Source organism: Coregonus clupeaformis, unplaced genomic scaffold (assembly GCF_020615455.1).
Source record: "Coregonus clupeaformis isolate EN_2021a unplaced genomic scaffold, ASM2061545v1 scaf1860, whole genome shotgun sequence".
Classification (NCBI taxonomy): domain Eukaryota; kingdom Metazoa; phylum Chordata; class Actinopteri; order Salmoniformes; family Salmonidae; genus Coregonus; species Coregonus clupeaformis.
Genome location: NW_025535314.1, coordinates 77,473 through 90,000, shown reverse-complemented (window position 1 = coordinate 90,000; position 12,528 = coordinate 77,473). Strand labels below are relative to the sequence as shown.

General features: G+C 45.5%; 1 protein-coding gene across 1 annotated transcript in view; it reads left to right on the top strand.

The window, feature by feature from the left end:
• LOC121552409 (YY1-associated factor 2) overlaps window positions 1-11,854 on the top strand; it is a 15,313-nt gene extending 3,459 nt beyond the window's left edge. The window contains exons 3-4 of the mRNA XM_041865327.2: window positions 9,986-10,135; window positions 11,319-11,854. Of these exons, the coding sequence (XP_041721261.2) occupies window positions 9,986-10,135; window positions 11,319-11,604 (436 nt within the window). The 3' untranslated portion in view covers window positions 11,605-11,854. The remainder of the gene's footprint in view (window positions 1-9,985; window positions 10,136-11,318) is intronic.
• Window positions 11,855-12,528: the final 674 nt, after the last annotated feature.

The window sequence follows — 12,528 nt, the reverse complement described above, 5'->3', positions numbered from 1 at the left end:
GACCGGAAAAATCATGGTATATATAACTTAAAAACAACAACTTCAGATTGTTTTCTTTGTTTTAATACGATCAACATACAACATAAAGCTGGAGCCTGAGGACAGTGTGTCCAAAATAGTACAAGCACAACATCACTATTAATCATAAAACACGTCAAGTTTATTTGAAAATTCTAAAGAAAAGAACACACAAACACACAATGCCTCAGTGATTAACAGAACTGTTTCACAGATCACAGAACTATATCAGGGTGTCATTTCTCAGGCAGAAATGTAGATAAAAATAATGAAATCCTGTTCCCCAAACAAGTGCAAGAACCACAGAGTCAAGAATAGGTTAAATATACAAATAAAATAAAATAAATTAAAAACAATAGCACATCAACATAAAAACATATAAACATAAATCTGAAAGCGTTGCTCAAACTCCCGTAAGAGTCCCGTTATTTTATCTTTGAACCGCTTCATGTCTGCCACATGTTGGGTCGCGCACACATTTTTCAGACAGGGAAGTGAGCTGCATCACCACCGGCTTGTTGCGTCTCCCACAATGACAGCTTCAACTTGAAAGAACGTATGCTGTCATAATACTGCGTGACAACTTTGTTGCGCCCTTACAGCTGTTTGTTCAAGTTATTCAGGTGCTCTGTAACATCCACCATAAATGCAAGGTCCTGCATCCATTCTGCTGGAATGAAATTCTAACACTGGTTTTCCCTTTTCTTCCATGAACTGTTCAATTTCTTCTCGTAAATCAAAGAAACGCCTCAGCACAGCACCTCGGCTTAACCATCTTACCTCAGTGTGGTATGGCAGGCCATAGATGTGGTCTTTCTCTCTGAGAAGGCTGTCAAACTGACGGTGATTCAGGCTTCTGGATCGGATGAAATTAACAGTTTGGATGACCACCTTCATGGCGTTATCCATCTTTAATGACTTGCAACACAAAGCCTCCTGGTGCAAAATACAGTGAAAAGTCAAAAATCACGTCCTCCATTTGCAGATTGCACTTTCTCTCTGAACTTTGTCACAACGCCTGCTTTTTTCCCGATCATTGAGGGCGCACCATCTGTAGCCAGGCTGACAGCGCGGGACCAGTCCACTCCGACCCTGTCCAGCGCGCCCGACGAGTGCGGTAAAAATATCAGCTGCTGTCGTTGTATCTGTCATCGGCACCAACTCCACGAACTCCTCGGTGACGGTCAATGTGTCATCAACTCCGCGGATGAAAATGGCCAGTTGTGCAACATCTGTAATGTCCGATGCTTTCATCAATTGCAACCGACAGCAATAAATGACTTTACTTTTTGCTTCAACTGGCTGTCCAAATCCACTGAAAGATCGAAATCCTGTCTGCAACTGTGTTTCTTGTCAGGCTGATATTTGCAAAAGCCTGCCGCTTTTCAGGGCACACAATCTCCGCTGCCTTCATCATGCATGTTTTTACAAATTCACCCTCTAAATGGTTTTGAAGCCACTGCGATTTCATTAGCAATGAGGTAGCTTGCTTTCACTGCAGCGTCACTGATGTCTCGGCTGTGAGTAAACACAGACTGCTGTTTCTTCAGACCCGCCAACAGTTCATTCACCTTCTCTCATCTCCGCTGTCCTTGAAAGTTGTCATATTTGTCGGCATGAAGACTCACATAGTGGCGACGAAGGTTATATTATTTCAGCACTGCAACATGCTCTGAACACACCAAACATACAGCTTTCCCATTCAATTCCGTGAATAAATAGGATGACCATTTTTCTTGGAACACTCTGCACTCTACGTCCACTTTTCTCTTTTTTGACAGAGACATATTGGGGCAATGAGGGTGCCAAAGCACATAATGTTAAAAGTAGAAGCCGTAATAAATACTCAGCGGGCAAAAAAAAGTAGCTCATTGGCTGCACGTGCTTGACCTACTTGCTCTGCCCCGGTATAAACAGTTTGCTTGCTTAACACAATTGCTATTGCGCCATCCAGTGGACGCAATTGGAACAGCAGTTTATTTTATTGAAAAATTGCAGCGCATTTTTATACTTTACAAAAAATTATATATATATATATATATAATTTTTTTTTAAATCATCTCGCGGGCCGGATTAAACCCGTTTGCGGGCCTGATCCGGCCCGCGGGCCGGATCGGCCGGACGTTTGACACCCCTGTCATAGGGGTAGAGGATCTTGTAGTCCAGGGGACATCATCCATCTTATGTCATAGTGGTAGAGGATCTTGTGGTCCAGGGGACATCATCCATCTGCCAAAGCCTAACTGACTGTGACTGTATGTGTACGTCCCAAATGGCGCCCTATTCCCTATATAGTGCACTACTTTTGACCAAAGCCTGGCAGCATGACGTCAGTGTTACTGAGTCACAGTCAGGAAATGGCTGCCACCCTGGTGTTGTCCCTGAGTGACATTTTGGTTCCAGGGACAACAAGCTAAATAAAAACAACACAGCCATGCAAGAATAGCTCTCTCTCTCTCTCTCTCTCTCTCTCTCTCTTCTCTCTGTCTCTTCTCTGTCTCTGTCTTTCTCTGTCTCGGTCTTTCTCTGTCTCTGTCTCTCTGTGTCTCTGTGTGTGTGTGTGTGGTTTTATTACCAAAGGTTGAACATTATCCCTCTCCTTCATGCATAACCAATTATCCTGGTTTAAAGAGCAGTTTTCAAATGAGCCAGCTAACAGTGTGGAGGCAGACCCAATTGTCTCCATTGCCTCTGTGACTGGAATGCTGTGTTTACATGGGTCTGTGCACGTGTATTTGTGTGAGTGCCATTTGTGTGTGTGTGTGCGTGTGTTATCTGCGCCCCTGTGTGTGTCTAGTCTCTGAAAAGAGTTTGCTACAGCAGCTGCCAGACACCCAGAGCTAGGCTCATTAGTATGCTAGGGCTTAATCAGTGTGCTGTCATCAGAGGAACAGAGATTTTGATCAGGACAACGCTCTTAAAGCAGCCAGCGGGTCGCCGCCATTACAAACAACACAGCCACCGCTGCACACACACAGGAAGATAACAGGAAGGAGAGGAAAGAGAGAGACATCAAATTCAATCCACACACAGAAGACAAGGGGCTAAGAGAGAGTCTGAGAGAGACCTCTACTCCAGTAGGGCCAAGCACTAGCCATCTGCCCAGAGCAGCTACACAGTTCACGTTTGCCAGCCGATGGTACTTAGCACCTCTGAACAGAGTGCCGGCCGTAATTTGCCAACTGAGTGCGAACCGATTTTACGTGTAGAAATGGGCGAAAATGTCGGCACTCCGACGCCTGCCGGCGTGTGGTCCTTCAAAAAACACTGCGCCGTCAGTGAACGAACTGCAGACTATCATTCAGTGCGATGTATTCTCAGAGAGAAAGAGAGAGAGAGCTGACCTCCCTTCCTCTCAGAGAGACCTGTCCTCTCCTCCTCTCAGAGAGACAGTCTACTTCAGCAAGGCCAAGCACTAACCCTCTGCCCCCTACTGCAACAACAACACAGCTCCTACCAGAGGTTGTGATGCCAGCAAGATGGCCAACAAAGGAGGTCACAGTAGTTAATGAAGGCCCAATAGCGACATGACTCGACCTGCGTCACACGCCCGTCAACACACAGCACACTCCAGGGGGTTGGCTGGCTCTTCTAGGGAGGGAGGGAGGGAGGGAGGGCTCTTCTAGTGGGGAAAAGAGCCGGACATATCTAGTGTACAAAGTCTAATTAAGGACATGGATTATGGAGGATATTAATATGACCTTTCTATTTCCCTCTGGCTTTATTTAGCTTGATATATTATATATATCTCAAAGATTATTTTGTGGTCACTGTAATTTTAGCTTGAGCAATAATGTAGACCTATGTAAGATCATTGCATGGTCACTGTCATTTGTGATCCGATTTTAATATGGATTAGTTACATAGGTCAAAAGTTACCCGTATCTGTATCAAACAGGCCTAACTACTCCTAGATGAATGAGATGGTACTGAGAAAGAAAAAGAGATGAAGGAGAAGAAGGTGGGAGGGAGAGAGACAGTGGGAGAGAGGGGTGGTTGGGTTGCCAGCAGTTAGATTAAGATGAATGTTTTACAAAGCTGAGGTTTAGCAGAGCTGCTCTCTCTGATGCTGCTGAGAGGATAGAAGCAGAATTGAAAGCACATTGTCAACGAGGCTGTACTGTCTCCTGGATGGGAGGACGGCAACAGACGCCAGGGAGGAAGAAAGGAGTGTAGAGGGAGATGAGAGGGAGGAGGAAGGACTGAGGGAAGAGAGAAGAAACGGGGGGAAGAGGAGGAGAGGGGGTAACCAAAATTAACATGACAAAAGAGAGGGGGTAACCAAAATTAACATGACAAAAGAGAGGGGGTAACCAAAACTAACATGACAAAAGAGAGGGGGTAACCAAAACTAACATGACAAAAGAGAGGGGGTCACCAAAACTAACATGACAAAAGAGAGGGGGTAACCAAAACTAACATGACAAAAGAGAGGGGGTAACCAAAACTAACATGACAAAAGAGAGGGGGGTAACCAAAATTAACATGACAAAAGAGAGGGGGTAACCAAAACTAACATGACAAAAGAGAGGGGGGTCACCAAAACTAACATGACAAAAGAGAGGGGGTAACCAAAACTAACATGACAAAAGAGAGGGGGTAACCAAAACTAACATGACAAAAGAGAGGGGGTAACCAAAACTAACATGACAAAAGAGAGGGGGGTCACCAAAACTAACATGACAAAAGAGAGGGGGTCACCAAAACTAACATGACAAAAGAGAGGGGGTAACCAAAACTAACATGACAAAAGAGAGGGTGTAACCAAAACTAACATGACAAAAGAGAGGGAGTAACCAAAACTAACATGACAAAAGAGAGGGGGGTAACCAAAACTAACATGACAAAAGAGAGGGGGTAACCAAAACTAACATGTCAAAAGAGAGGGGGTAACCAAAACTAACATGACAAAAGAGAGGGGGTAACCAAAACTAACATGACAAAAGAGAGGGGGTAACCAAAACTAACATGACAAAAGAGAGGGGGTAACCAAAACTAACATGACAAAAGAGAGGGGGGTAACCAAAACTAACATGACAAAAGAGAGGGGGGGTAACCAAAACTAACATGACAAAAGAGGGGGTAACCAAAACTAACATGACAAAAGAGAGGTAACCAAAACTAACATGACAAAAGAGAGGGGTAACCAAAACTAACATGACAAAAGAGAGGGGGTAACCAAAACTAACATGACAAAAGAGAGAGGGGGTCACCAAAACTAACATGACAAAAGAGAGAGGGGGTCACCAAAACTAACATGACAAAAGAGAGGGGGTAACCAAAACTAACATGACAAAAGAGAGGGGGTAACCAAAACTAACATGACAAAAGAGAGGGGGTAACCAAAACTAACATGACAAAAGAGAGGGGGTAACCAAAACTAACATGACAAAAGAGAGGGGGTAACCAAAACTAACATGACAAAAGAGAGGGGGTAACCAAAACTAACATGACAAAAGAGAGGGGTAACCAAAACTAACATGACAAAAGAGAGGGGGTAACCAAAACTAACATGACAAAAGAGAGGGGGTAACCAAAACTAACATGACAAAAGAGAGGGGGTAACCAAAACTAACATGACAAAAAGAGAGGGGGTAACCAAAACTAACATGACAAAAGAGAGGGGGTAACCAAAACTAACATGACAAAAGAGAGGGGGTAACCAAAACTAACATGACAAAAGAGATGGGGTAACCAAAACTAACATGACAAAAGAGAGGGGGTAACCAAAACTAACATGACAAAAGAGCCTGTGACGTGCGGTTAAATTGGCACGGCAGTAAACACTGCGCCACGCGTTATTGCCAGGCAATTAAAGAGACGCCATTAGCCACAATATGAGATGAATACAGGAAGGCAAATTGCACGCCGTTCTTTAATGATTATCAGAATCTGCATTCAAGCGTTTTACAGCCATTAGAGAGGAGACACACCAAGTTATTACAGTGCTCTCACTGCTCTGGCTTCTAGTCATTAGAAAACAATGAAACACTCTTCAGGAAAGGGTGGTGTACAGTAACTGCTGATAGACAACTGTTAGAAACGGCGCTATCCAAACATTAGCCGTCCGGATAGCAGTCTAATAACTGGGTGTGTAAAGACCAAATTGTATTTGACCTTCCAACCCACCAGCTGTCCACTAATGAGTTCTCTGACACTTTCAGCCCAAGGGAAGGAACAGTCATGATTCTACTGTAGCCAATATTATGCTAGTATATTTCCACAAGTTTAGACAGAAAGCGTGATAGGATATTTACTGAACTTTACCTGAGGCCTCCTCGTATAACACGCTCCATGCACACACACACTCCATACACACACTCCAAGCAGGACCTCTCTGGAGAAAAGGTCTGTTGTACTGAAAATACAGGTGTCATGTCGATACTGTTTACCTATGGCTATTTCAGACTTTCAGCAGTGAATGTTATATTATACTGTTTACCTATGGCTATTTCAGACTTTAAGCCGTGGATATTATATTATGTAAATTGTACAGTACACTGCGTGGGCATCTGCCTCCACCAAGCATGGGGCATACATACAGATATTCTCCACCCAGTGCATGTAAGCCTTCTTTTTATCCATACAACTACACCATACTAAACTACTGTACGCTGTCCAAGCGAGAGAGAGAGAGAGAGAGAGAGAGAGAGAGAGAGAGAGAGAGAGAGAGAGAGAGAGAGAGAGAGAGAGAGAGAGAGAGAGAGAGAGAGAGAGAGAGAGAGAGAGAGAGAGGTGCACACTGCCCACAAAAAGAGGTGGAAACTGAGCTGCACTTCCTAACCTCCTGCCAAATGTATGACCATATTACAGACACATATTTACCTCAGATTACACAGACCCACGAACATTTCCAAAACAAATCCACATTTCATCAACTCCCATATCTATTGGGTCAAATACCACAGTGTGCAGAGAGAGAGATACATATTTAGGCTACTTCTTTTCATTAGTCATTTCAATTAAAGATCTACCAATTGATTCAACAATAATATAAAGTGTCAGGGCAGTGTAGAGACAGTGATTAAAGATAGAAATGTATTATTAATATCATAATTATTTATCTTTGCTGGCTGAAAGGAAATCCACTATGTCTGGCTGCTATTTGGTGCATTTATTTAAACACCCCTTTGCCTTGATGTCCTACTTTCATAGTGGCTGACTCCATTAACCATTCTAGAATGGATTTGGGGAGTGGGCTATTGATTGAAAATCACACTCCTACACAGCGGTTCCAACACACAGCATTAATGTCAGAACATAAGCTAGCGCGCCGAGCCAGACACTGAGGAATTCCTATTGGAATCAATGCCTCAGACCAACCTGATGTAGTGTGTAAATGCTAGGCCAATACTGGAGAACACACACATACTGGAGGCCTATAGTACGTGCTTTCTTAATAACCTCTGATTGGGTTAACTGCTCTGCTCTGTTAACCACTCCACCTCTGTACAACATGACAGTACCAGTCCTGGCAGCAGGCTCCACTATCACCCTGCAGCAATTGAAACCAATCCTTCCCATCATCCATCCCAATGTGTTTGGGGAGTCGGGACAGAGATGATTTTCAATGCACAACAACATGAATTATGTTATTACTGAGAGATTGTTCTCCGGCTGATTTAAAGTTGTCAGCATTGGTTAGCTCCGTGGTGGGCTGTGCTGTGACTCTCTCTCTCTCCCTCCCTTCTCTCTCTCCCCCACCCCCTCTCTCTCTCTCTCTCTCTCTCCCCCCCTCTCTCTCTCTCTCCCACCCCCTCTCTCTCTCTCCCCCCCCTCCCTTCTCTCTCTCCCACCCCCTCTCTCTCTCTCTCCCACCCTCTCTCTCTCTCTCTCCTCCCACCCTCTCTCTCTCCCACCCCTCTCTCTCTCTCTCCCTCCCTCTCTCTCCCACCCCCTCTCTCTCTCTCTCCCCCACCCCTCTCTCTCTCTCTCCCCACCCTCTCTCTCTCTCTCTCTCTTCCCCCCCTCTCTCTCCCCCCCTCTCTCCCTCTCTCTCTCTCTCTCGCTCCCTCTATCTCTGTGTCTCTGGCAGTATATAGGCCATGAGATACATTTACATTTTAAATGCTTGCTGGCCTTGATGCAGTTACTGTAAGGGGATTTTCATAACAACACTTGAAAGTAGCTTTTGCAGGCTGTAGGATAATTGAGGCCATTATGGTAATCTAAACTAAACAATGCTTTCCTCTTCCCTTTGCAACTCAGTCTAGCTGTAGTTGTCATGTTTTCTGTGTATGAGAAAGTCAAGTACTGTTCCATTTGCTAAGTACTCTTGTCTATTTGAGAGTATTACTTCAATTGATAAATGGATCCATCCCAGATAAGCATACTGATAATAAGCACTGCAGAAAAAGGAGTATTTCTAGGCTAAACTGTTTCTCCATCTTACTACAGCGTGATTGGAACTGTACTAGAGATAAGCTGATGACAATTATTCTCCTGGTGGGGAATTTCGTACAAAATGTGCAAAATTTTGCATGCCTCGAGGACTCATCTGTGAAATGTCAGCGTGTGTGTGTGTGTGTGTGTGTGTGTGTGTGTGTGTGTGTGTGTGCGCGCACCTTTCATGCTTGTGTGTGTGTGTGTGTGTGTGTTTTGTTCTAGAGAGGGAACCACTGAAAGGAAAGATCACTATGCAGTCAGTACAGTAGTAATCTCCCCATGGCAGAACAACAGATGGGTCTGTCAGCACTGTGGGCTGGGCTGGCATTCACACTAGTGATTTGTCCGTCCCTGAAGAAGCAGGCTTAACGTACAGGACCTGGCAGCTCATACATACAGTGCTACTCCAATAACGGCATAATGCATGTTGTTGTGAAGCGTTTAGACAGAGGAGGAAATGGAGATGGAGCTTCTTCAGAGAGGTGGTTTGGCTGCTGCTGTATGTTTGAAGTATTAAGCTGGGTGGTTAGTGGTCACTGCTTACGTCTTTTTACTTGGTATGGGATGTCATTGTGCAACATTGAGATGGGGCTCAATGTTGAATGCTGTATCCAAGTTTCCAGCTTTTCCAACCAGTTATCGTCGACACTTTACATTTAAGGTAGACTTTATAAAGGGTTTATAAATGGCTTAGAAACTGCTAAGTACTAGATAGTTTGTAAATATAACACATTTGTTTTGCTCGCTAAATGCTTCCCTGTCTCACTAATGGTGCGGTGTGCTCCTACAGGAAGCCTCGTCCTGTCTCACTAATGGTGCGGTGTGCTCCTACAGGAAGCCTCGTCCTGTCTCACTAATGGTGCGGTGTGCTCCTACAGGAAGCCTCGTCCTGTCTCACTAATGGTGCGGTGTGCTCCTACAGGAAGCCTCGTCCTGTCTCACTAATGGTGCGGTGTGCTCCTACAGGAAGCCTCGTCCTGTCTCACTAATGGTGCGGTGTGCTCCTACAGGAAGCCTCGTCCTGTCTCACTAATGGTGCTGTGTGCTCCTACAGGAAGCCTTGTCCTGTCTCACTAATGGTGCGGTGTGCTCCTACAGGAGGCCTCGTCCTGTCTCACTAATGGTGCAGTGTGCTCCTACAGGAAGCCTCGTCCTGTCTCACTAATGGTGCGGTGTGCTCCTACAGGAAGCCTCGTCCTGTCTCACTAATGGTGCAGTGTGCTCCTACAGGAAGCCTCGTCCTGTCTCACTAATGGTGCGGTGTGCTCCTACAGGAAGCCTCGTCCTGTCTCACTAATGGTGCAGTGTGCTCCTACAGGAAGCCTCGTCCTGTCTCACTAATGGTGCGTTGTGCTCCTACAGGAAGCCTCGTCCTGTCTCACTAATGGTGCGGTGTGCTCCTACAGGAGGCCTTGTCCTGTCTCACTAATGGTGCAGTGTGCTCCTACAGGAAGCCTCGTCCTGTCTCACTAATGGTGCGGTGTGCTCCTACAGGAATCCTCGTCCTGTCTCACTAATGGTGCGGTGTGCTCCTACAGGAAGCCTCGTCCTGTCTCACTAATGGTGCGGTGTGCTCCTACAGGAAGCCTCGTCCTGTCTCCCAGCTGGTTGCTCAGCAGGTAGCGCCACAGTTCGCCTCGCCCACGCTGCTGCCCAAGAAGGACAGGAAGGACAGAGCGGAGAGGAATGACAAAGAGCCCACAGTGAAGAAGAACAGCCACAAGAAGATGAGGTTAGCATTTACAGATAACTGTTTATCATGAACCTGTTGCATTTAACCTGTATGATGATTATTATTATTAGTAGTAGTGTGATAGTGTTTCTTATTAGTAGTAGTATGATGGTGTTTCTTATTAGTAGTAGTATGATGGTGTTTCTTATTAGTATTAGTATGATGGTGTTTCTTATTAGTAGTAGTATGATGGTGTTTCTTATTAGTAGTAGTATGATGGTGTTTCTTATTAGTAGTAGTATGATGGTGTTTCTTATTAGTAGTAGTATGATGGTGTTTCTTATTAGTAGTAGTATGATGGTGTTTCTTATTAGTAGTAGTATGATGGTGTTTCTTATTAGTAGTAGTATGATGGTGTTTCTTATTAGTAGTAGTATGATGGTGTTTCTTATTAGTAGTAGTATGATGGTGTTTCTTATTAGTAGTAGTATGATGGTGTTTCTTATTAGTAGTAGTATGATGGTGTTTCTTATTAGTAGTAGTATGATGGTGTTTCTTATTAGTAGTAGTATGATGGTGTTTCTTATTAGTAGTAGTATGATGGTGTTTCTTATTAGTAGTAGTATGATGGTGTTTCTTATTAGTAGTAGTATGATAGTGTTTCTTATTAGTAGTAGTATGATGGTGTTTCTTATTAGTAGTAGTATGATGGTGTTTCTTATTAGTAGTAGTGTGATGGTGTTTCTTATTAGTAGTAGTATGATGGTGTTTCTTATTAGTAGTAGTATGATGGTGTTTCTTATTAGTAGTAGTATGATGGTGTTTCTTATTAGTAGTAGTATGATGGTGTTTCTTATTAGTAGTAGTATGATGGTGTTTCTTATTAGTAGTAGTATGATGGTGTTTCTTATTAGTAGTAGTATGATGGTGTTTCTTATTAGTAGTAGTATGATGGTGTTTCTTATTATTAGCACGATAGTGTTTATTATTAGTAGTATGATAATGGGACTATTACTAGTATGAATAGTGTCAATGTAGTAATATCAAAGTAGTATGATAGTAGAAATGTATGTGGTTTCCACATATTTCATAAGCGCTCCAGTTTGTGTGGTTTACCCCTATCCTTCTCTTCTCGCTCTCTCTGTCAAAGGTTTATAACATCCACCTGTCTGCTCTCCTCTGTCTCCTCTCCTCTGTCTCCTCTCCTCTGTCTCCTCTCCTCTGTCTCCTCTCCCGCCCTCAGGCCCAGATTAAAAAACATTGACAGGAGTAGCGCTCAGCACTTAGAGGTCACGGTTGGAGACCTGACTGTCATCATCACAGACTTTAAGGAGAAAACCAAACCTCCCCCCTCCTCCTCCTCCTCCACCACCACCACACCTCCCTCCTCCACCACCCCCTCCAGCACTGTGTCTGTGTCTGCAGAACACCACAGTGGCTCCAGCTCAGACAACAACGCTGAGAGAGGGGTCTCACGGTCATCTTCACCCCGAGGAGAGGACTTCTTAGTCGGGACAGAGTCCCACTAGACCACCCCCCTTGGAACCCCAGAATCTCCACCCCTTGACCTCCAAGTTGGAGGCCCTGGACCCCCAAACTCCTAGCCCAACATCTGGAACGCCAGACCCTCAGACCCGCAACCCCTAGACCTTGGCCTGGACCCCAACCCCTAGACCTTGGCCTGGACCCCCAACCCCTAGACCTTGGCCTGGACCCCCAACCCCTAGACCTTGGCCTGGGCCCCCAACCCCTAGACCTTGGCCTGGACCCCCAACCCCTAGACCTTGGCCTGGACCCCCAACCCCTAGACCTTGGCCTGGACCCCCAACCCCTAGACCTTGGCCTGGACCCCAACCCCTAGACCTTGGCCTGGACCCCCAACCCCTAGACCTTGGCCTGGACCCCCAACCCCTAGACCTTGGCCTGGGCCCCCAACCCCTAGACCTTGGCCTGGACCCCCAACCCCTAGACCTTGGCCTGGACCCCCAACCCCTAGACCTTGGCCTGGACTCCCAACCCCTAGACCTTGGCCTGGACCCCCAACCCCTAGACCTTGGCCTGGGCCCCAACCCCTAGACCTTGGCCTGGACCCCCAACCCCTAGACCTTGGCCTGGGCCCCCAACCCCTAGACCTTGGCCTGGACCCCCAACCCCTAGACCTTGGCCTGGACCCCCAACCCCTAGACCTTGGCCTGGGCCCCCAACCCCTAGACATTGGCCTGGACCAAACTCATGGCTTAACATAGGCCACTCTAACGGCACTCCTCTGTCCTCAACTCTGATATGTAATGTTATCTCTGGACATGCACATTTACTGTAGTACTAGCTATAGGTTATCGCTAGATCAACACATTTAGCAGCTACAGGTTACAGCTAGCAAGATGGACGAGACGAAACCGTTCCAAGTTAGATCCATTACCGACCTTGAGTTGCGGATGGCTTTTGGACAAAAA